This window comes from Phyllobates terribilis, unplaced genomic scaffold, assembly GCF_046119375.1.
Source record: "Phyllobates terribilis strain yellow unplaced genomic scaffold, ASM4611937v1 Scaffold_2__4_contigs__length_985480577, whole genome shotgun sequence".
Taxonomy (NCBI): domain Eukaryota; kingdom Metazoa; phylum Chordata; class Amphibia; order Anura; family Dendrobatidae; genus Phyllobates; species Phyllobates terribilis.
In genome coordinates, this window is record NW_027362762.1 from 580500766 (window position 1) to 580525847 (window position 25082).

General features: G+C 44.5%; 1 protein-coding gene across 5 annotated transcripts in view; it reads left to right on the forward strand.

The window, feature by feature from the left end:
• SCUBE3 (signal peptide, CUB domain and EGF like domain containing 3) overlaps window positions 1–25082 on the forward strand; it is a 1075473-nt gene that overhangs the window by 435793 nt on the left and 614598 nt on the right. For all 5 annotated transcript variants that reach the window (XM_073666423.1, XM_073666418.1, XM_073666419.1 and 2 more), the window contains 5 exons: window positions 16407–16523; window positions 17058–17180; window positions 22143–22259; window positions 24607–24729; window positions 24836–24952. In XM_073666423.1, the coding sequence (XP_073522524.1) occupies window positions 16407–16523; window positions 17058–17180; window positions 22143–22259; window positions 24607–24729; window positions 24836–24952 (597 nt within the window). The remainder of the gene's footprint in view (window positions 1–16406; window positions 16524–17057; window positions 17181–22142; window positions 22260–24606; window positions 24730–24835; window positions 24953–25082) is intronic.

Here is a 25082-nt window from a genome sequence, read left to right on the forward strand (position 1 = left end):
ATTTGGGCTACTAGCAGTGTGTGGGACTTGGTCTATTAGTCCATCTATACTGACCTCCATCAGGTTGCAAATTAAAAATATTTTTTTTCTGCATCTAGCTCTGAAAAAATATTTGGGCTTCTAGCAGTGTGTGGGACTTGTTCTATTAGTCCATCTATACTGACCTCCATCAGGTTGCAAATTGAATATAATTTTTTTCTGCATCTAGCTCTGAAAAAATATTTGGGCTTCTAGCAGTGTGTGGGACGTGGTCTATTAGTTCATCTATACTGACCTCCATCAGGTTGCAAATTAAAAATAATTTTTTTCTGCATCTAGCTCTGAAAAAATATTTGGACTTCTAGCAGTGTGTGGGACTTGGTCTATTAGACCATCTATACTGACCTCCATCAGGTTGCAAATTAAAAATAATTTTTTTATGCATCTAGCTCTGAAAAAATATTTGGGCTTCTAGCAGTGTGTGGGACTTGTTCTATTAGTCCATCTATACTGACCTCCATCAGGTTGCAAATTGAATATAATTTTTTTCTGCATCTAGCTCTGAAAAAATATTTGGGCTTCTAGCAGTGTGTGGGACTTGTTCTATTAGTCCATCTATACTGACCTCCATCAGGTTGCAAATTGAATATAATTTTTTTCTGCATCTAGCTCTGAAAAAATATTTGGGCTTCTAGCAGTGTGTGGGACTTGGTCTATTAGTTCATCTATACTGACCTCCATCAGGTTGCAAATTAAAAATAATTTTTTTCTGCATCTAGCTCTGAAAAAATATTTGGACTTCTAGCAGTGTGTGGGACTTGGTCTATTAGACCATCTATACTGACCTCCATCAGGTTGCAAATTAAAAATAATTTTTTTATGCATCTAGCTCTGAAAAAATATTTGGGCTTCTAGCAGTGTGTGGGACTTGTTCTATTAGTCCATCTATACTGACCTCCATCAGGTTGCAAATTGAATATAATTTTTTTCTGCATCTAGCTCTGAAAAAATATTTGAACTTCTAGCAGTGTGTGGGACTTGGTCTATTAGTCCATCTATACTGACCTCCATCAGGTTGCAAATTCAATATAATTTTTTTCTGCATCTAGCTCTGAATTAATATTTCGGCTTCTAGCAGTGTGTGGGACTTGGTCTATTAGTCCATCTATACTGACCTCCATCAGGTTGAAAATTAAAAATAATTTTTATCTGCATCTAGCTCTGAAAAAATATTTGGGCTTCTAGCAGTGTGTGGTACTTGGTCTATTAGTCCATCTATACTGACCTCCATCAGGTTGCAAATTCAATATAATTTTTTTATGCATCTAGCTCTGAAAAAATATTTGGGCTTCTAGCAGTGTGTGGGACTTGGTCTATTAGTCCATCTATACTGACCTCCATCAGGTTGCAAATGAAAAATATTTTTTTTCTGCATCTAGCTCTGAAAAAATATTGGGCTTCTAGCAGTGTGTGGGACTTGTTCTATTAGTCCATCTATACTGACCTCTATCAGGTTGCAAATTGAACATAATTTTTTTCTGCATCTAGCTCTGAAAAAATATTTGGGCTTCTAGCAGTGTGTGGGACTTGTTCTATTAGTCCATCTATACTGACCTCCATCAGGTTGCAAACTGAATATAATTTTTTTCTGCATCTAACCCAGCCAATAGTTTTGGCCTAATACCACAGTTTGGCCACTCAGCTCTGCTCGGTTCCCATCCATTGTTTTTTTGTGCAAACAACTCCAGAGTTGTGAATTAGTTAACCACCAAAATGAGTGGAAAAAGGCCTGCTCCTGGTGGAAAGGGGAATAGGCGTGTTGGGAAGGGGAATAAAGGTTGTGTCCGTGGGGTAGGTGTTAAAGCAACAATACCATCTGCAGAAGAAAGACCATCTTCCAGCCAAACTAAAATGTCTACTTCTTTTAGCGGACAATGTGATAAGATCCCTTCCTTTCAGCCACGCCAATCGCTACAAATTCCAGATGAGGCACAAAAACAGCAGGTGCTTCAACGGATGTCAAGTGCTCCTTTAAGTGGGCTCTCCTCCACATCAACTTCAACATCACAAATACTCCAGTCCTCAGAGGTGTCACCCCAATCGCACTTGCTTCCTCACAGCTCCCAAATCTCCAGCTGCCCGTCTGAGTATGAGGTAGAACAGATGGTTGAGTCTGCAGAGCTGTTTACTCATACTATAGCCTGGGAATCAGAGGTCGGCTCCAGCGCTTCTGTGAATCCAGACGAGGAAATGATCTGCACTGATGCCCAGAATCTTTATGAGTCGGATCCAGGACCAGACGCAGAAGGTTCTGACCATAATGTAGACCCTCATTCCCAAACTGTAACTCCTGTTGGTGGAGACAATGAGGAAGACGATGATGAGACTCAAATACCTGATTGGAGCGACAACTTTAGTTTTTTGTCAGGGCAGGAACAGGTTGGCTCTGAGGACGACGGGTGTGAGAACACACAGGGTGATGATGATGAGGTTGGAGATCCCACTTACTGTCAACCCACAGTCAGCCAAGAGATGAGGTCAGCAGAGGAGGTGGAGGAGAATGCTAGTGACGACAAGGTCAGGTTGCGCCTTCCTGGACAGAGACATAGTACTGGAAGCACGTCAACAACTGCATCCTCAAACACAACTCTGCCTCTCACCACAAGTCGTGGTGGCTCTTCAGATCGCATGGGTGCTAAGCCTTGCATAGCCTAGGCATTCTTTCAGATCGATAAAGATGACCCAACTCATGTTATCTGTAATATTTGTCAGCAAAAGCTAAGTAGAGGCCAAAAAATACAGAGTTTGAGTACTTTATGCATGAACCGGCACATGGACATGAAGCATAAGTTGCAGTGGGAAGCTCACTGTGCTACAATGCGGCCTAGCCGGCCGGGCCAGCCACCGTCTGTCACATCTTGTGCATCCGCGGCCTCTTCATCCTCTGTGACTGGGGGGACAGCAGTCACATCTGTTTTGGGACGCAGACCTGCCACCTCTTTACCCGCAACAGCCACCGTTATTGGCAGGTCATCATTTTCTTTGGAGGTGGTAACACCAGCTGGTGTTGAGCGCTGTCCGACATCGATAGCACCACCTTTGGATCAAGGCAACCTAACATGTCCGCCTGCATCTTCCTCACAGACCGGCAGTTTGCCGGGGACACCCTTATCAACCCCGTCTAAGCACAATAGCCAGCCCTCGGTCCCTCAGATGTGGACAAGTAAAAGACCATTTCCTCCTAGCCTTGAGAAAGCTAAGAGGTTAAATTTCACCATCTGCAAGCTCTTGGCTACAGAAATGCTGCCTTTCCGCCTGGTGGATACAGAGGATTTTCGAGACCTTATGTCCGTCGCAGTGCCCCAGTACCAGATGCCCAGTCGGCACTACTTCTCAAAGAAAGGTGTTCCTGTGCTCCACCAGCATGTCGCACACAACATCACCGCTTCTTTGAGAAACTCTGTGTGTGACAGGGTGCATTTCACCACAGACACTTGGACGAGTAGGCATGGACAGGGGCGTTACATGTCGCTGACTGGGCACTGGGTAACTATGGTGACAGCAGGACAAGGGGCTGCTGTCCAAGTCTTGGCGTCCCCACGAGTTGTGCGTCAATCCTCTTTATCTCAAAGTTCCTCCACTACTTCTGCCTCCTCAACCTCCTCTCGGTCCTCCACCTGCACACAAAGCCTGTCTGGTCATGCCACAAGCTTTCTAACTGCGCAGAAGGGATCCTGCACACCTCCTTACTATGCTGGCAGTAGGGCTCAACGTCATCAGGCGGTTTTTACTTTGAAATGTCTGGGAAATGTGAGTCACACAGCTGAGGAGTTGTGGTCAGCTCTGGAGAACCAATTTCATGAATGGTTGTCTCCACTGGACCTGAAACCAGAGAAGGCCGTGTGCGACAATGCTGCAAACCTCGGTGCGGCCCTTCGCCGGGGCAATGTCACACACGTGCCTTGTATGGCTCACGTGTTGAACCTGGTTGTCCAGCAATTTTTAGCCCACTATCCCGGACTAGATGGCCTTCTGCAGAGGGCACGGTCGCTGTGTGCTCACTTCCGCCGTTCGCATCCCGCAGCTCAGCGACTTACATCTCTACAGAAGTGGTTGGGCCTGCCACTTCACCGGCTAAAATGCGATGTGCCTACCCGGTGGAATTCAACTCTGCACATGTTTCAGCGACTGTGGCAGCAACGACAATCCCTGGTGCAATACGTTCTGACGTATAGCCTGGGCCAACGAGATCCAGAGGTGGGGCAAATCACGCTGGAGGAGTGGTCTCAGATCAGGGACCTATGCACCCTTCTGCACAGTTTTGAAATGGCGACGAAGATGTTTGGTGCTGACGATGCCATTATCAGCATGACTATTCCGGTGATTTACATGCTGGAGCACATGTTAAACAGAATTCGGAGTCAGGTGGTGGCACAAGAGGAGATGGAGGAAGTAGAGGAGGAGGAGTTGTATGCGGAAGGGCTAACATCTGCAAGGTCCAGACAGTCGGCAGCACCAAGGCAGCAGGCATGTGAGGGTGGGGGAGATGGTTTTACCAGGGCGCTTGGTAGCAGCCAAACTAGTGAGGAAGGTGCAGGAGCCCAGGAAGAAGTGGAGGACGAACTGGTGGAAGACTCATCAGATGAGGGAGACTTTGATCACATTTCTGTTGTGCAAGGTTGGGGGGAGAGGACAGAGGAAGGAAGCATGATTGTTACCTCGCCACCAACACAACAGGGACTTGGTGCTCATGGATGCGCAAGACACATGAGTGCCTTCTTGCTGCACTACCTGCAACATGACCCTCGAATTGTGAGAATTAGAAATAATCCTGACTACTGGGTTGCCACACTGTTAGATCCCCGGTACAAAAGTAAATTTGCAGAAATTATTCCTGCCATAGAAAGGGATGCATGCATGCAGGAGTATCAGCAGAGACTGTTGCAGAATCTTACATGTGCTTTTCCACAAAACACCAGTGGTGCACGTAGTGAATCTCATAGTTCCAACTTGCCAACCGTGGGGCCGGCGAGTGCTCAGCACTCAAACCGTAGCAGAAACACAGTATCTGCTGGTAACATCAATTTTGCGGAATAATTTCACCACTTTTTTAGCCCATCCCTTGCAAGGCCACAGGAGACAAGAAGTCTGACACATAGTCAACGCCTAGAGACGATGGTACAGGAGTATCTACAAGTAAACATTGAAGCCATGACTGTGTCACTGGACCCTTGCTCTTTTTGGGCTTCCAATCTGGATAAATGGCTGGAGCTAGCCACTTACGCCTTGGAGATCTTGTCATGCCCCGCAGCCAGCGTTCTGTCTGAACGTGTGCTCAGTGCTGCTGGTGGTGTGCTGACAGATAAGCGCACGTGGCTCTCCACTGATAATGTTTGCAGACTCACGTTCATAAAGATGAACAAATCATGGATCCGAAATGACTTTTCTACCCCTGTGTCATCCTGGGGAGAGTAAAAGCTTGATGATTGGTTAAAATCACCTCACCAACCGTTTTAAGCTTTCAAATTACTAATCATGTTTATCTGTATCTTGGCTGGAAATAATTTGGGCTTTGTAGCAGTGTGCAGTACCGATTCTATTAGGCCATCTATACTAAGCTCCACCAGATTTAAAATTACTAATCATGTTTATCTGTATCTTGGCTGGAAAATAATTTGGGCTTTGTAGCAGTGTGCAGTACTGATTCTATTAGGCCATCTATACTAAGCTCCACCAGATTTAAAATTACTAATCATGTTTATCTGTATCTTGGCTAGAAAATAATTTGGGCTTTGTAGCAATGTGTAGCACTGATTCTATTAGGCCATCTATTCTAAGCTCCACCAAATTTAAAATTACTAATCATGTTTATCTGTATCTTGGCTGGAAAATAATTTGGGCTTTGTAGCAGTGTGCAGTGCTGATTCTATTAGGCCATCTATACTAAGCTCCACCAGATTTAAAATTAATAATAATTTTTATCTGCATCTAGCCAGGAAAATAATTTTGGGGCTCCGAGATGCGCAAGACACATAAGTGCCTTCTTGCTGCACTACCTGCAACATGACCCTCAGATTTTCAGAATTCGAAGTAATCCTGACTACTGGGTTGCCACACTCTTAGATCCCCCACACTCTTCGATCAACCTTTTCATTTTAATAAAGACCAAAAAAATGGTCATTTTTGAAATTATAAGCATTAGCAGGTTATTAGAAACTGAAATCAAACAGGTTTCAACTCAAAACTTTATTCTAGGTGATGTTACATTTGCACATAGGACCCCTTGTTCGAAAGGAGCTTATGAACTCTCTCGTCCATTGAATTTGTCAGGTTTTGGATGGTTTCTGCTTCAATTGTTTTGCATGAGGACAGAATTCCCTCCCAGAGCAGTTGCTTAGATGAGAACTGCCTCCCGCCATCATAGACACTCCTTTTGATGATGCTCCAGAGGTTCTGAATGGGGTAGAGGTCAGGGGAGCATGGGGGTCACACCATAAGTTTGTCCCCTTTTATGCCCATATCAGCCAGAGATGCAGATGTGTTATGTGCAGCATGAGACGGTGCATTATCATGCATGAAAATGATCTTACTGTGGAATACACGGTTCTTCTTCTTGAACCATGGCAGGATGTGCTGTTTGAGAAACTCCACATACATTATGGAGTTCATCTTTACCCCTTCAGGGATCCTAAAGGGGCCGACAATCTCTCTCCCCATGATTCCAGCCCAAAACATTACTCCACCTCCTACTTGTTGGCGCTGTAGCCGTGTTTGCGTGGGGTGTCCATCAACCAGCCATCCTCCACTCCATCCATCTGGACCATCGAGCGTTGCACGGCACTCATCCGTGAACAAAACAGTTTTGAAATCAGTCTTCATGTAATGTTTGGCCCACTGGAGCCGTTTCTGCTTGTGTGCAGTGGATAGAGGAGGTCGACAGGATGGCGTACGCACAGCTGCAAACCTCTGAAGGACCCTGCATCTTGTTGTTCGGGGGACGTTGGAGGCACCAGCAGCTTCAAAAACTTGTCTGCTGCTATGACAAGGCTTTTTTGCCGCTGCTCTTTTAACCTGACGTAATTGCCTGTAGGAAAGAGTCCTCAATTTTCCCTTATCAGCACGCACACATGTGTACTGTGAATCAGCTACATACTTCTTGATTGCCAAGACACTTCATCCTGATCATCGCACAATGTTGATTGTAGTCATGCCTTGACCTAAACACTCCACAATTTGTTGCTTCTCAGCAGCCGACACATCCTTTTTCTTTCCAATTTTGGCAGAAAATGTAGGCTGCTTAATAATGTGAGACAGCCTTCTTAAGTAGTCTTGCCTTTCATTGGACACACCTGCCAAACTAATTAGCACAGGTGTCTGCAATTGCTTACAGTGATATAAAGAGCCCTGACACACATCACCATCAATGAGTTTAACTGACAAACAAACAAATTCTTCCCTTATCACTCCTAAACACTTTTTGCATAATAATTTGGAACACAGTGTACATGTGCTTTTCCACAAAACACCAGTGGTTCACGTAGTGAATCTTACAGTTCTAACTTGCCAACCGTGGTCTGTATGGAGTTGTTCAATAAAGGGCCCAAAATTAAGATAACATAGACGGGAGAGGTCTCTATGAATAGTAATTCCTAAGTATTTGATACCCTGTGAGGGCCAGGCGAAGGGAAAGTTGGACTGGATGGAATCCTGTATGGATTTGGGGAGGGAGACATCGAGGGCCTCAGACTTCGCTGCATTGATTTTAAAATTTGACCATGTAACAAAGTGATCTATTTCAGCCATAACAGCAGGGATGGATATATGTGATTGAGTGATATATACTAGGACATCATCAGCAAATAGAGAGCACTTGTACTCGGTGCCTCCCACCTCAATCCACCTAATATTGGGGTTATGGCGAATTGATGAGAGCAGGTGCTCCGTCACTAGGATGTATAAGAGAGGGGACAGAGGACATCCCTGCCTTGTCCCATTGGTGATTATGAAAGGTGATGAAAATGTTCTGACGCGCCCCTGGGCTTTGGGACACCCGGAGCCAGACCCTTTTTGGTGGATGCTGGTGGTTGTAGTCTCCGTGGCAGCGACCCGGTTCCGTGGCTCAGGGTGGTCAAACCAGTGGCGGAACTATTTATATGGTTTTGATGTTTAAATGTCCGACTACGCCACCCGTGGATTGCGGTCAGAGTGAACCGCCGCTGCAGGACAGACCGCTGAGGCTGGTATTGTGGGTGCAGCAGAGCGTAGCATAACTCCCCACGGGAGGAGTATAGCCTCAGGGCAGTGTATACGGAGGATGGGGGTGATGGTGCAGGGCAGAAGCAGTAACGACACGGAGTCAGTGATGCAGTCCAGGGCCTTTACTCACAGTTCTTATTATCCAGACCACGTCTGCAGGTAACGGCTGCCCACGTCGTACTGTCCTCACCAGGTGAGGGGCTCAGACAACTCCCAGATAACTTTGGTACGCTTCACTGGACCCCTTTGTGTGTCCTTTGTCTGGCCTTTCTTACCAACCATTCTGTCCGGCTGCCTCGGGCCTCCTCTTGGTAAACTTGGCGCCAGTTTCCCTGACCCTATGTGGTGCCTTCCTAGCGGGTGTAGCGAGGGGCTGCGCCACATAAAATGTCACAGCCTCCGGTTTCTAGCTGAGGGTCGTTTCCCGCCTCCACTAGTTTCAGGGACCGGTCTCCCCCTTTGGCCTGACCCCTCCACGCAGGTGGATTCGGGGGCGTGCGGTGGCGACTCGCCCGTCCGCACCCCTGGGATCCCTTTATTCATCGTTCCTGGAGCCTTCTCCGCTCCTCTTCCTTCCTTCTTCCTCTTCCAGGCCTGGGCCTTTGTTACTAGGCCCGCCTCCGGAGCAGAGCTCATGCAGAGCCCCTGCTCCCTGTCACTTCTGCTCAGACTTCTCTGCACTGAACTAAGATGGTGCTCACCTTTTATACTCCCTTCTCAATGCACCCAGGAACTGCTTCCTCCCTGCTCCTGCACTACAGGGTTCCCCTTCCTCAGTGTTCCCTCCCCCCACTCCAGCCAGGGACAGGGACTGTCGTGCCCATCTCAGGGGCATATTGGTCGCCCTGCCCCACGGCAATGTGGTGTAATGCATGCAGGTGTTGGGTCCTGATCCACACTCCATCCTTACCTGAGAGTGAGATATCACACCTCTGGGTGAGGTGCAATACCTCTGTAGCAACCGAGCCCTCAGGGTGCTACAGTTCCAGTTATCTTCAGCCTAGGTGACGTATTGCGATACAGGGCCGTGATTTGGGCTATAAAAGGATCCCCTAGACCCCTACCCCAAGCTTTTTAAGAGAATAATATATGGCGTGCCAGGAGACTCTATGGAATGCTTTCTCAGCATCCAACGAGAGTATCTAATTACAAATTTTTAACTGCATCTAGCCCAAGAAATACTTTGTGCCTAGTAGCAGTGTCTGCTAGTCAGCGGATTATCCCGGCTGTTAAGCAAGCTACACCACCTGTAGTTTGGACACTTAATTTTTTCAAAGGAAATGCTTCGGGACCACGAGATACTCAGTGAAGAGCATCAGGAGGCACCCCAAGGCATAGGGGCTGGGACTGGCGGTAGGATGCCTTGCTGTGGACAGCCGAGCTCGATCCTTATAAAAGCTTTTTAACTGCAACAGCTTTAGTGGACGCTACTGGAGCTGGAATTACGCGGCTGCTGGCATGAGACTTGCCCTCCAATAGATCCTTGTAAAAGGATTTAAAGTGTATTCATTCAAATTAGAGAGACAATTTAAATTAAAAAGCTTAGAGCTGCCTCCACCACAGGGGGTCTTGCTCGACCCACCAGCGGACAGGCACCAGTATTGGGAGAGGGGGGCTGGCCGTCAGGGTCCACCGCGGCTCTGGCACAAACCCGGCGACACGGAGGTGGCACGGGCAGGAACGGACTGGCCGTGTCGGCTTCTCACTTTTTGGATTTTAGAAGGGCATGACATGCCTATATCTGTGTCTCCCCCTCCTTGTACTCCTCCACCTCTTTTCTTTTCGCATGACTATATGTACTTGTCACTTTTCCATGTGTTAGTTATGTCTTCTGAGCAGTTTGTCAGCTTTTGGACACCTTTGAAGGTGTTTTCTATGTGTTTCTATGTGTTTTTGTTTGCCTGCCATTGGTTTTAGCGGTGTTCGAAGGTGTTCGACGAACAGTTCGACGAACAGTTCGGCGAACACACTGGTGTTCGACGAACCGAATCGAACTCGAACACTACGGGGGTGGCTCAACACTAATCATTAACACCTAAACAGAAAAAAACATGGTTACAATGGGCTAAAGAAAAGCAATCGTGGACTGTGGATGACTGGATGAAAGTCATATTCAGTGATGAATCGTGAATCTGCATTGGGCAAGGTGATGTTGCTGGAACTTTAGTTTGGTGCCGTTCCAATGAGATTTATATGTGAAATTTATATGAGCAAATTTCCACCGTCATTGATGATATGGGACTGCCTGTCAGGTAAAGGCACTGGGGAGATGGCTGTCAGTACATCTTCAATAAATGCCCAAGTTTACGTTGATATTTTGGACAGTTTTCTTATCCTATCAATTGAAAGGATGTTTGGAGATGATGACATCATTTTTCAAGATGATAATGCATCCTGCCATAGAGCAAAAACTGTGAAAATATTCCTTGAAAGAAGACACATAAGGTCAATGTCATGGCCTACAAATAGTCCGGATCTCAATCCAATTGAAAATCTTGGGTGGAAGTTAAAGAAAATGGTCCATGACAAGGCTCCAACCTGCAAAGCTGATCTGGCAACAGCAATCAGAGAAAGTTGGAGCCAGATTGATGAAGAGTACTGTTTGTCACTCATTAAGTTCATGCCTCAGAGACTGCAAGCTGTTATTAAAGCCAGAGGTGGTGCAACAAAATACAAGTGATGTATTGGAGTGTTCTTTTAAGTGTTTGGTTTTCATGATTCCATAATTTTTTCCTCAGAATTGAGTGATTCCATAATTTTTTTCCCTCTGCTTGGTCTGAAAAAAATTATCCTTACTGAGTACCACATTTTTTATCTTGATTTCCTTTAGTGTTTCTTAAAGCCCTAAAGTTGCCATTTGAAATGACTTTAGTTTTGTGCCATGTCTGTGATCTGCTTTTTTTCAACAACATTAAACAACTGAATGAACATCCTATGAGCCCGGTGATTCCATGATTTTTGACAGGGGTTGTAGATACCAGACCTGCAGCCCATACAAGTAATTACAGTACAGGTATATATAGTAACTTATAGAAACAAGAGAAAGGGGAGCTTTTTGATGAAAGTAGAAAAATGTTTTATTAAATATTATAATACACCATAAAAATTCATAGAGAGTCCATAAAAAAGGATTAACAAACAATGTGTTAGGAAAAGAGCAGACACCCCAAAAGAGAGTAGTCAGCCCTGGGTAAGTGGTGCAAAGTAGAACAATTGTTTTAATAGTGAGGCACGACCAACAGTATGCACCTTTAACACCTGGCCAAATAGGGGCTTTTAGAACAAGATCTAGATCAGAGGTCCCCAACCGCCGGTCCGCGGACCAGGACCGGGCCGTTGGGGTTTTTCAGCCGGTCCGCGGGGAGAGGGGGCCCCTCCAGCCTCCAGCAGGGCCGCCATCAGGGCATGACTGCCCTGACTCCAGTATGGGGCCCGGCCGGTAGGAGCCCCCTCGGAGCCCCCCTCTTGTGCGTCTCTCTCCTCATGGGGCCCCCGGCCCCATGCAAAGCGCCGGGTCCAGGACATCTCATAATTCCTCTGACTTCCGGTCATGTGACGGCGCCGTCACATGACCGGAAGGCAGGAGAACCTGGTGTCAGCGATTTGGACGAGCTCCAGGATTCTGCAGGGATCGCATGGGGGTAAGTATAACAAGGTTTATTTTTTTTTAAATACAATTAACTAGGAGTGGGGGGATGAGAGATGCACGGAGGGGGATGAGAGATGCACGGGGGTGAGCTGCACATGGGGGGGTGAGAGATGCACATGGGGGGGTTATGTTTACATAACTTTGTTGCCTTATGAAGGGCGGGGGGGGCCCCCAAAAATTTCTTGCACAGGGGCCCACTACAGTCTGTGTCCGCCCCTGGGATGAAGTAAATGCAGCTGAACAGCAGCTGTCAGGACAGCTGCCCTGTCCTGCTGCAGGGCGTGATGGGGCCTCAGTGATGCGGCTCCTGGCACAGCACATTATGTGGGGCTCCTGGCATAGCTCCTGGCGGGGACCTGGTCTACACTATATGATAAGTATGCACTAAACTCCAAATCCCTCCATTACCCCGCCCCCATATGACCAAAGCCCCGCCCACCCCACCCCCTCCTTGCTGGGCCATGGAAAAATGATCTTGCTTCAAGCCGGTCCCTGGTGCAAAAAAGGTTGGGGACCACTGCTCTAGATGGTAAAATTGCTTCCTTGAAAAGATTAAAGGGGTTTTCCAGTACTTTTTTAAGTTGCCCAATGTATTCAGCATGTGGGCATAAGTATCTCTGCAAATACCTTCCGTTGCAGATAATGCCTGTGAGCGGCGCTATCACTGGCCGCTCACAGGCATCACGTGACCCCCGGCTGCAGCTGGCGCTAACGTCACGACAAGTCCAGGCTGCAGCCGAGGGTCCCTCTTCCGCGTTCCACTGGTGGCTGCTGGGTTGTGGGCGGGGTTACCCCTCGCATCACACCCGGCATCCACCGCGCGCTCCCCCTCTCCCCGTTCATTGGGAAAGCGCACGGTGGATGCTGGGTGTGACGCGGGGAATAACCCTGCCCACAACCCAGCAGCCACCGCGGGGACCCCAGCGCTGAGTCACTCCTCACTTGTCGTGACATCAGCGCAGGGTCACGTGATGCCTGTGAGCAGCCACCGATAGCGCCGCTCACAGGCATTATCAGCAACACAAGGTATTTACAAATATATTAATGCCCACATGCTGAATACATTGGGCAATTTAAAAAACGTACTGGACAATTTCTTTGATGCACTGTATAAATGCCCTAGAAAAGTATCTACATGTTGCCCCTTTGATGGCTACAATACTCTGAATGCCCCTAAAACATAATGCTTCTTAAGTGCCCACATGACATTTAATAATGTTCGCTGGGTCCCCCAATACGCAGCTCCTTTAATATACAGTATAGTGGACCCATAGCTTCTTTATACACAGTATGTTGTCCCCACAGCTCCTCTATATCCAGTCTGATGGGCCCATAGCTCCCCTATATACAATATAATGCCCCACAGCTTCCATATACACTGTATGGTGGGCCCACAGCTCTCATATACACAGAACCTCCATCAGTACATGAATGCAGCACCAGATCCACTATTGGTAAATGAATGCAGTGCCAGAACCACCGTCAGTAGATGAATACCGCACTAGAACCACACTTTTCTTCCTCTGCATACTGCAGACAAGATACTGTGCCTTCACATTAACATCCTTCATATACAGTAAAATTCCCTATAACTTTCGGCTATATAAGGCGCTTACCTTTCCCACTTCAGTAGCAGGGTAATGGTGGCAGCAGGGTGACAGGCACAGTAGGAAACCAGTGGCTGAAAGGTGACCGCCTCAGCCGGGTGACGATCTCTGATCAGTTATGGATTGGTACATTTGTACACAATCAGGACCACGGTCAGTATATGAATCCATTACCAGATGCACTGTCAGTACATGAATCCAACTTCTCCATACTGTGCCCCCACTTTTCCATATTGTCCCCAAAGCTCTCACCTCTCCATACTGTCCTCCCACGCCCCCATCTCTACATACTGTGGCCTCACTTCTTCATATTGTTCTCCACACTCTCACCTTTCCATACTGTCCCCCCACACTCCCATCTCTACATAATGTTCCCATACTTCTCCATATAATCACCTCATACTCCCAGTCCTCCATCCTGTATCCCCATTGCTTCATATTGTCCCCTATGCTCCCACCTCTCTATACTGTCACCCCACATTTTCATATTGTACACCCACTTCTCTATATGGTCCACTCACGCTTCTATTTCCCCATACAGTCCCCCCCACACTCATACATCTCCATAATGTCTCCCACTTCTCCATATGGTTCCCCCACTCCTCCCTATTGTCCCCCACTTCTCCATACTGTGCCCCCACTTCTGCATACAATTCCCCCACACTCCCACTTCTCCATATGGTCCTCAGACTCTCCCAATTCTCCATCCTGTTTCTTTATATTGTCCCCTATGCTCCCACCTCTCCATAGTGTCCCCCCACTTCTTCATGTTGAACACCCATTTCTCCATATGGCCCCCATCTCTCCATAATGTCCCCCACTTCTCCAAATGCTCCTCCTATGCCCTCACATTGTTCCCCATGCTCCCTCCTCTCCATACTGTCCCAACACTAATCCATATGGTTCACCCACCCCTACGCTGCACCCTCTCACAATTTTCCCCTCTGCCCCATAATATGGAAACACGACATGTCCTTTGCCGCTCTACGGTTCACCTAGTGATCATCACAGCAGCAGAGTGGTAAGATCAGCAGTGTGCGACCTCATCACTCCACTGTATGTCGGGGCAGGGAAATGATGCGCGCTCCATTCCTCCCAGTGCTGCAGTGTTTCTCAGAGGTATTCATGTCTAAGAAACATGAATAACGCTGAGCACAGGGAAAAGGGTGCCGGCGGGGAGTCGCATGCTGTGCAGCCCTGGCTTAACCATATTGGAGCACTGTGCACTCCGATATAGTTAAAAGTAGCATAGCTTCTGGTGGGCGCCCCGTTGTGGCCTCCCCTGAGCACAGGGCCTGGAGCAGCCACACCCTCTGCCCCCCCCCGTAGCTACGCTACTGGTATATTATAGTACTATAACTCATGAATATGGCTTCTAACATTTCTGTGAATTACTCTGTTCCCATCCCCATATGGTGCAATACAATTTTGGAGCAAAACCTTTGTTTGACTTTTGAAGCTTTATATATCTGAAAAAAAATCACTTTATTAAACATTTAAAGATATTCATTTTATTGTTACATGTCTTTGAATATGTGAATATTTACCATATTTAAAGGGAATCTATCCCCAGGTTTTGCATTACATATTGGAAGAGATCCCAATTCCAGCAATGTATCACTTACTGGGCTGCTTATTGCAGTTTTGGTAAAATTCCTGTTTTATCTGCTTCAGATCTACCAGTTCTCCTAATCTTGAATTCAGTATAACCCCGCCCCCACCACTGATTGTATACTGTGTGCATAGGCCAGAAAGTTGCCTATCATTGGTGGGGCAGGGTAATACAGAGCTCATAAATACGGAGGACTACATGACAGCAAACTTACTAGTCCTCTAGTGATAATCTCCTGTTGATAAAACAGTGATTTTATCAGAACTGCAGCAAGCAGCCTAGTAAGTGACACATTGCTGAAAACGAGGTCTCTGTCCATACATTTTACTGCTCCCAGATTAAGTGGCAGGAACCTGGTGATAGATTCCCTTTCCTCTTTTCTGACATTTTTTTACAGTATACAGAACATATATATGTACATCACAAACAGATTATTGCAGCAGCCTTTGATGTTACAGAAGAAAGTAAGGCAAATACATTTTTTGCTGCTGAAGTCACACGCCACGTTCCTTCACAGCAACATACGCCGCCGGCTAATTAGAGGCCGGCAGCTGATGTTGGTGTGTTAGTCACTGGCTGTGCATGGCTATGGAAGAGGACATTGTACATCATGGGGAAGGTGAGTAAAATGGTTTTGTGTTTTTTAGATTTGTTGGAGAAGAGCCGCAGAACAGGGACATTATTACTGGAAGAAGACCTGGATGGGGCACATTATACCAAGATGGGGGACATACAGTATATTACTGGAAGGGGGGGTATTATACCAGGGTGGGGGACATATATTACTGGAAAATGCCCAGGATGAGGGATATATACCTTGAAGGGGCACATTTATAATGCACAGAGCATTATAACTGTAAGGGGCACAGGTTGGGGGACATTATTTTATGAGAGGGCCCATACATTGCTATTCACAAGACAGAAGATAGGGTAATTAAAACGTCTATGCGTCCAGCGTATGCTAACCGGAAAAAGGGGTACTGTGCTGAGCAATTTTGCTCCCTTGTTTAAGTGATTGGTGGGTGTCAAATCAAAACTTATCTGTGTGAAAATGTTTTGTGACACTGCAGTTACACTTTGAAAAGTATAATAGTATTATGCAGTCCACTGTTTTGTCAGTGATACGATTTAATATGTTAGCAGCATTTATCAGTAATTTTTGTCTGATGGTGTTTTGATATTTTCTATTGCAGGAATAGAGACGATGTTACTCATTCTTTTAAAATGCTTAGAGGCCTAAATCCTTTGTTTTGCTTTTTTATTGCCTCTTCTTTTCATTTTTCGGTATTCTTTCCCTTACTAGAGACCTGCACAGTAAATAATGGTGGCTGTGATAGTCGATGTCATGATGCATTCACTGGAGTTCACTGCAGCTGTCCAATGGGTTTCATGCTTCAAGCGGATAGGAAAACCTGTAAAGGTAAATTGATGTTATGCTGAACAGACACTGCCTTTTTTATATTCACGTGTATATTCCTGAAGTAAGATTGCAAGTTTTTTCAGTCCATTCTCGGAGTGCTGGATATCTGCCTTTTTGTTTATCATGTGACAAGGAGTAGATTACAGGACCAGTGAGCTGGACTTTTACTTCAATATATATGAAATATGTTTCAAGCTAAAATTGCCTAGGAAAGACCATTGCATTTTTAATTACAATAAATTATATATTTTCCATGAACAATAAAACCCATTTGGCAATGTCCTAGACTGAGATGAAATTCTCAGAAACAGCTAGTCTTATATGGCAAAGACCTGCGCTTCAAACATGACATGTTAACTCTTCTTATTTTAAAAAGGCAAACTTATCTTTTCAACTTACTAGTTTCTGTATTGTTCTAGTGTAAAACCATTTGTACTTCCCATTGAAAAAGTTAATTTAAAACTAATAATAGAAACAGGCAAATATCATGTCCTTGCTAATACTTTATAGATGAACAATTATTTCTGTCTGTAGATATTGATGAGTGCCGTGTTAACAATGGAGGCTGTGATCACAACTGTCGGAACTCTGTAGGCAGCTTTGAATGTGGTTGCAAAAAGGGCTATAAACTGCTCATTAATGAGAGAGGTTGTCAAGGTAGGTGTGTATAATATAGTGTTTTATAGAGATTATTCATTATTTAAAAGGATTGTCCTTAGAATTAATAGGACATCATTATCAGATCAGTCTATAATATTAATATTATTATTTATTATTATAGTGCCATTTATTCCATGGCACTTTACATGTGAAAAAGGGGTATACATACAAAAGCAATTACAATAATCTTGAACAAAACGTGACGGTGACTGGTACAGGAGGAGCGAGGACCCTGCCTGTGAGGGCTCACAGTCTACAAGAAATGGGTTAGGATACAGTAGGTGAGGGCAGAGCTGGTCATACAGTGGTATGGTGGAGCGAGGGTTACTGCAGGTTGTACGCTCGTCGGAAGAGATGGGTCTTCAGGTTCCTTTTCAAGGTTTCCACGGTAGGCGAGAGTCTGATATGTTGGGGTAGAGAGTTCCAGAGTAAGGGGGGTGCATAGGAGAAATCTTGTATGCGATTGTGGGAAGAGGAGATAAGAGGGGAGTAGAGCAGGAGATCTTATGAGGATTGGAGGTTGCGTGCAGGTATGTATCGGTAGACTAGGTCACAGATATATGGAGGAGACAGGTTGTGGATGGCTTTGTATGTCATGGTTAGGGTTTTGAACTGGAGTCTCTGGGCAATGGGGAGCCAGTGAAGGGATTGACAGAGAGGAGAGGCTTGGGAATAGCGAGTGGACATGTGGATTAGTAGGGCAGCAGAGTTTAAGATAGATTGGAGGGGTGCAAGAGTGTTGGAAGGGAGGCCACAGAGCAGGAGGTTGCAGTAGTCGAGGCGGGAGATGATGAGGGCGTGCACTAGTGTTTTTGCTGATTCGTGGTTGAGGAATATGCGGATCCGGGAGATATTTTTGAGTTGGAGTCGGCAGAACGTGGAAAGGGCTTGGATATGTGGTTTGAAGGAGAGATCAGAGTCCAGGGTTACCCCAAGGCAGCGAGCTTGCGAGACTGGGGATAGTGAACAGAAATTGACGTTGATAGATAGGTCGAGTGGGGGGATGAATGAGATGGTGGAAAGATGATGAATTCTGTTTTGTTCATGTTAAGTTTTAGAAATCTAGCAGAGAAGAAGGATGAAAGAGTGGACAGACATGAAGCATGAGGGGAAGACACCAGTTGTTAGTGACAGGTTGAAAAGGTGGGTTAGGGTTGAGATGAAGATATTGGTAAGGTTGGGGATGAAGTGACACGGGATTGGGTCAAGTTCACAGGTGGTGAGGTGTGATTTGGAGAGGAAAGTTGATCTTCCGTAATGGTGGAGAAACTGGTTTTGGAGGAGGATTGAGTAGGTGTGAGGAGGGGCTGGAGGGACTTTAGGCAAAAACTTTGTCTTAAGGTGTCAATCTTCTGCTTGAAGAATGAGGCAAAATAATTGGCTAAGATGAGCGGAGAGGGAGGAGGCGCTGGGGGGGGCGGAGGAGAGAATTAAAGGTGTTGAATAGTTGTTTGGGCTTGTGAGGCAGGGAGGATATGAGAAATGAGAAGTATGTTTGTTTTGCCCTAGTGCGTGTCGACTTGAAGGTAGTGAGGGACTGTTTGAATGCAATGAAGTGCTCATTGGAGTGGGACCTTTTCCATCTACACTCAGCAAGCCTGGAGGCCCATTCTTTTGTTTGGCTGGTGTGCCAAGGTAGCCTGTTGATTGTGTGAGCTTCGGTATGTGTGAGGGGGGCGACCGAATTGAGAGCTGCAGTTGTTGTGGAGTTATATAATGTGGCAGCAACATCTGCGTCATGTAGGGAACTGATTTCTGTAAGAGGGAGGAGGGATTCAGAGGGTGAGTGTAAGTCAAGGTGTTTGAGGTTTCTGCGAGGGTATGCTAGTTTGTGGAGTGGGGATTGTTGCCCTGGAGAGGAGAGGGTGGAGAATGTAAGTAGGTTGTGGTCAGAAAGAGGGAGGGGTAAGTTAGAGAGGTTAGACAGGGACCAGAGGCGGGTGAAGATGAGGTCCAGAGTGTGGCCATCTTTGTGAGTGGCTGCGGAAGACCATTGAGTAAAGCCGAAGGAGGAAGTGAGGGATAGAAGCTTAGAGGCAGCTGTGAGAGAAGTGTCAATGGGGATGTTGAAGTCGCCCATGATGATAGTGGAGATGTCAGCGGAAAGGAAATGAAGTAGCCAGGTGGTGAAATGGTCTAAGAAGGTGGTGGCTAATCCTGGGGGTGGTAAATGACAGCCAGTTGGAGGTTGGAGGGGGAGTAGATGAGCACACAGTGCAATTCAAAAGAGGGAAGAGTAATGAAGGGTGGCAGTGGAATTTGGGTGAAGGAACAGTTATCTGGCAGGAGAAAGTCAACTCCTCCACGATGCTTGCCAATCGGGTGGGGTGTGTGCGAAAGGTGGAATCCACCATATGATAGTGCTGCTGGAGGAGCTGTGTCAGAGGGAGTGAGCCAGTTTTCGGTGATGCCGAGAAAGGAAAATTTGTTAGTTATGAAGAGATCATGAATGTAGGAAAGTTTGACGCAGACGGAGCTAGCGTTCCAGAGAGCTCTTGTTAATGGGACTGGGGAAGTGGGGGCTGGGTGAATGTGTATGAGGTTAGAAGGGTTGTGAGAGTTTGTGATAAATCGTGGATAGGAGGTGGAAGTAACTGTGGGGATGTGATGAGAATGGACAGGATTTGGGGAGATATCACCAGCAGTGAGGAAGAGCAGAGAAAGTGTTAGTAGGTGGGAGCAGGAGAGAGCATGAGGTGGATGTCTGTGCTTAGAGACACAGGATAGAATGTTGAGGAATAGTTCAGAGGAAGAGGTGAGATGAATGTGGAGGATGGAGGGAGAGATGAAGAGTTCATTACTAGGTGTAGGGATTAGAGGTGGTTGTAAGAAGTGAAGGATTAGCGGGATGAGAGAGAAGACAAACACCAACATTGTTTACAGTGTCCAAGTATCCAATTACCATGAGTTCCCTTCAGGTTCCATTCAGGTATAATTCATATCTCACACTTAAGCAATGGGACACTTAAGGAGATGCACTGTAGACACTTCTATAGCAGACTCCTTTTTCACAATATACACTATCATTCAAAAGTTTGGGGTCATTTAGAAATTTCATTATTTTTTAAAGAAATGTGCATTTTTTTAAATGAAGCTAACATTAAATTAATCAGAAATACACTCTATACATTGTTAATGTGGTAAATGACTATTCTAGCTGCAAACGTCTTGTATTTATTGGAATATCTACCTAGGTGTATAGAGGCCCATTTCCAACAACCACCACTCCAGTGTTTTAATGGTACATTGTGTTTGCTAACTGTGTAAGAAGGCTAATGGATGTTTAGAAAACCCTAGAAAACCCTTGCACAAGTATGTTAGCCCAGCTGAAAACGGTTTGGCGGATTTGAGAAGCTATAAAATTGACCTTCCGTGGAGCTAGTTGAGAATCTGGAGCATTACATTTGTTTGTTCTATGAAACTCTCAAAATGGCCAGAAAAAGAGAACTTTCATGTGAAACTCGACAGTCTATTCTTGTTCTTATAAATGAAGGCTATTCCATGCGAGAAATTTTCAAGAAACTGAAAATTTTCTACAACGGCGTGTACTACTCCATTCAGAGGAGAGCACAAACAGGCTCTAACCAGAGTAGAAAGAGAAGTGGGAGGCCCCGCTGCACAACTGAGCAACAAGACAAGGACATTAGAGTCTCTAGTTTGAGAAATCGACACTTCACAGCTCCTCAACTGGCAGCTTCATTAAATAGTACATCAAAACGTCAGTGTCAACGTCTACAGTGAAGAGGCGACTTCGGGATGCTGGCCTTCAGGGCAAAATGGCAAAGAAAAAGCCATATCTGAGACTGGCTAATAAAAGGAAAAGATTAATATGGGCAAAAGAACACAGACATTGGACAGAGGAAGATTGGAAAAAAGTTTTATGGACAGACGAATCAAAGTTTGAGGTGTTTGGATCACACAGAAAAACATTTGTGAGATGCAGAACAACTGAAAAGATACTGGAAGAGTGTCTGACGCCATCTGTCAAGCATGGTGGAGGTAATGTAGTGGTCTGTGGTTGCTTTGGTGCTGGTAAAGTGGGAGATTTGTACAAGGTAAATGGCATTTTTAATAAGGAAGGCTATCACTCCGTTTTGCAACGCCATTCCATACCCTGTGGACAGCGCTTGATTGGAGCCAATTTCATCCTACAACAGGATAATGACCCAAAGCACACCTCCAAATTATGCATGAACTATTTAAGAAAGAAGCAGGCAGCTGGTATTCTATCTGTAATGGAGTGGCCAGCGCAGTCACCAGATCTCAACCCCATTGAGCTGTTGTGGGAGCAGCTTGACTGTATGGTACGCAAAAAGTGCCCATCAAGCCAATCCAACTTGTGGGAGGGCCTTCAGGGAGCATGGGGTGAAATTTCTCAAGATTAACTCAGCAAATTAACAGCTAGAATGCCAAAGGTCTTCAATGCTGTAAATGCTGCAAAGGGAGCATTCTTTGATGAAAGCAAAGTTTGAAGGAGAAAATTATTCTTTCTAATAAAAATCATTATTTCTAACCTTGTCAACTTGGACTATATTTTCTATTCATTTTGCAACTCATTTGATAAATAAAAGTATGAGTTTTCATGGAACACACAAAATTGTCTGGGTGACCCCAAACCTTTGAACAGTAGTGTATGTGCTACAGAATGCAGTCAGGTGTGAACCAGAAGGTAGTGGTCTATGCTCATCTTGATCAGCTGATTAACACTAAGCCAGATGCAGGGTATTCAAGGGTCAAGTAAACATGGTCATAAATAAGAGTGAGGGGTAGTAGTTAGTTGAGAAACATTCCATGTGTATATAGAAGCAGAGGAAGGGAGAAGTCAGGATGGGAAAGCTGGGTCATGTACCATGTATATATAGAAGCAATATATAATATCAGTTACTCATAGAACATTTTAATTTTTTTGTTTAAATAGACCTACTAAAAAGTCTAACACCTCCTTTTTACCCCTCACAGATATCGATGAATGCTCCTTTGATCGAACATGTGATCATATTTGTGTCAACTCTCCTGGCAGCTTCTATTGTTTGTGTCATAAGGGCTATGCACTGTATGGCGTAACACACTGTGGAGGTACAACATGTATTGCATTTCTTTTTTTTACTAGGCAGTAACAAATGTATAGAATAAAGTATACAGTTTTGAAATAATTAACTAGTGTGACTTTGTGTTTCAAGATTTTTTCTTATGTAGTAAAAATGCAGTGAAGTTTTTGATGCATATTCGATCGCAGAAAATCCAGTTTGTTTTACAGTGCCAGTATAGTGCATAATGTCTTTAAGGAGTCTCATGCACATTTTGTGAAACATATTCAAAGCATAAATTTATAAGAGCTGCGTGTTTGAGGTCTGCAGCCTGCCAAATTATGTTGTGGCGAATTTCACCCCTTGCAATGCAAAGAGTGAAACATGCAGCTCCCCCGCACCTTCATTGTAATTATATTTGCAGTAATAAATACCCTTTCAGATATCACTGTGCGACCTCTGCTTTGTGAACATACAAAAGTAAAAGACAGCGTCCATACCAGGGTGTTCAGTTGCAAAAGAGGCGTTTATTCCGCCATCCCAAAACAGACGTTTCGACCCTGTGTGGGTCTTTGTCAAGTATAGGTGAACAAACACAGGGCCGTCCTTATGTAGTAATAAATATCCCCTAAAGCGGTAAACGCCATATGTATGGAATTACATCTCAGGGGTGAGCTGAAATTTTCTCTTTATTCACTTAGATATCAAGATACCAAGCCTGATAGGCCAACCGAGGTACAGTACATATGTAAATAATGGTTTCATATATTTGCTTTGAGTAAGATTGTATTTTATGGATATTATATTTAAAATAACCTCTGTGTTAATGTATGGATCTATTATTACTATTATTTATTATTATTATAGCGCCATTTATTCCATGGCATTTTACATCTGTTTTTTTGTACTATATTCTAATTATCTAATTATTATTGATGTGAGAGTTGTACCTTTGTAGTGATTGGTGTTCTACTGTGAACCACACTACATAAGGACGGCCCCGTGTTTGTTCACCTATACTTGACAAAGACCCACACAAGGTCGAATTGTTATGTGTTTTGGGATGGTGGAATAAACACCTCTTTTGCAACTGAACACCCTGGTATGGATGCTGTCTTTTACTTTTTCTTGCTGAAATTTCCTCGAGTGGGTTCCTTGAGGATTATGGACGTGCATCCCTTGCAGTGAGTGCTGCTGACCACCATCTTTCCTGGACTCTGCTTTGTGAAATCCACAGTAAATACATTCTGTAACAATGTTGCCCTAGAGAGGAATTATTGTGTAAACATCAGAAAACCAGTAATTTTCACTAGTATTTGGTAGGGATGAATGGAACAGTCCGCTGAAAATCAACTTGGAGTTGAATTTTCAAAAATCTACAGGACCTTGCAAAATTGTAACAATTTGCAATTCAATTTAATAGGATCAAACACTGCTGAAGAGAACAGTAGCCAGACAGCGGGCGCATAGCGTCAGGTGTCGACACGTGGTCTTCCCCATTGTGCTTTGCAGCTGTCACATCACATGGTCTGGAGCAGAAAATCAGGGAGGAATTTTGGAACATCACACGGACTACAAAAGATTAATGCAGGGCAAGCAGTGGCCATTTTATGATTATACAGCCTAGGGATTGAAGGTCAAAGTGCATATCTCATTCCACATAGGGATAGTAAAAGGCCTAAATCTGATTATGATTTATTATTTTAGAGCTGAAGCAAATTGAAAATAGCAGTGTGGTCAGTGTGTGAATAGTAATGCAAATATTAAAATGTAATACTGTTTTAAAGAAAGAAAAAATCTCAAGATTCTAGAAATTCATATTCAATGGTTGGCCTCAAAAAAAGTGCATGTTGTAAAAAAAGAAATAATTTTTTTTGTACAATTCCTTGTTGTAATAGTCCAATATTACACTTGCACAAGCCACCAGGAAGGTAGGCAAAAAATGATAATTTTTGGACCGTATTAAGAATTAAGTAGTGCAGTTTTGGTGTATGCCAGTTATCATTCGTCTTACTCTAGCAAGATAGTAGTGAACAAATGACATTAACCTATGGTTGGGTTTGTGTTAAAGAGCTCAAAAAAAGGTTAAATACAGTCTCAAGAGCCTTCCATGCATTATACACATATTTTCGGGCAATTATATGCTTTGCAATTTATTCATTGTAAATTGATTCTGTGAGGAAAATTCAGCAAAGCTGGCAAATTCGAATTTCAAAAGATTCTCTAATAACTAGTATTTAGAGAAAATTGGCCATGTGTTGCTCAATCTAGAAATAATGCTTACTTGATGAGAGACAAAATTCTCAAGCTTTAATCGATTTTCAATAAATAATTTAAAGTATAGTACTTAATCCAGATCCAACAATGGTAATTGAAATCCTAAATGTTATCCACAGATATTGATGAGTGCAGCATAAACAAAGGTGGGTGCAAATTTGGGTGCATCAATTTTCCAGGAGGCTTTGAATGTACTTGTCCCATTGGTTTTAAACTACATCGGAACCGGAAAGACTGTGTAGGTAAGTGGAAAGTGACTTGTACATATGGTGGAAAGAATAAATTACAAAGAATCCAACAATATAGCAGAGATTTATTCAAATGCGCAATGATATTTTTTCCATTTAGAGTTGATAACGTGTACCACACCAGTACCACCATTTCGTGCTTCTTTGTCTTGCAATCGCAATGGGAAAAAAGATTCCTGTTCACTCATGTGTAGTTCAAAGACTTTGATGCAGCCAGGTAACTACAAACAAAACATAAGCAAAACCTTTATTGTATGTCAGTGTACGAATTTGTATATTTTCAATGCTGTAAAAAAACTTTCTTGTTTTTAAACTTTTACCTGGGCACAGAACAGTGGGTGACAACT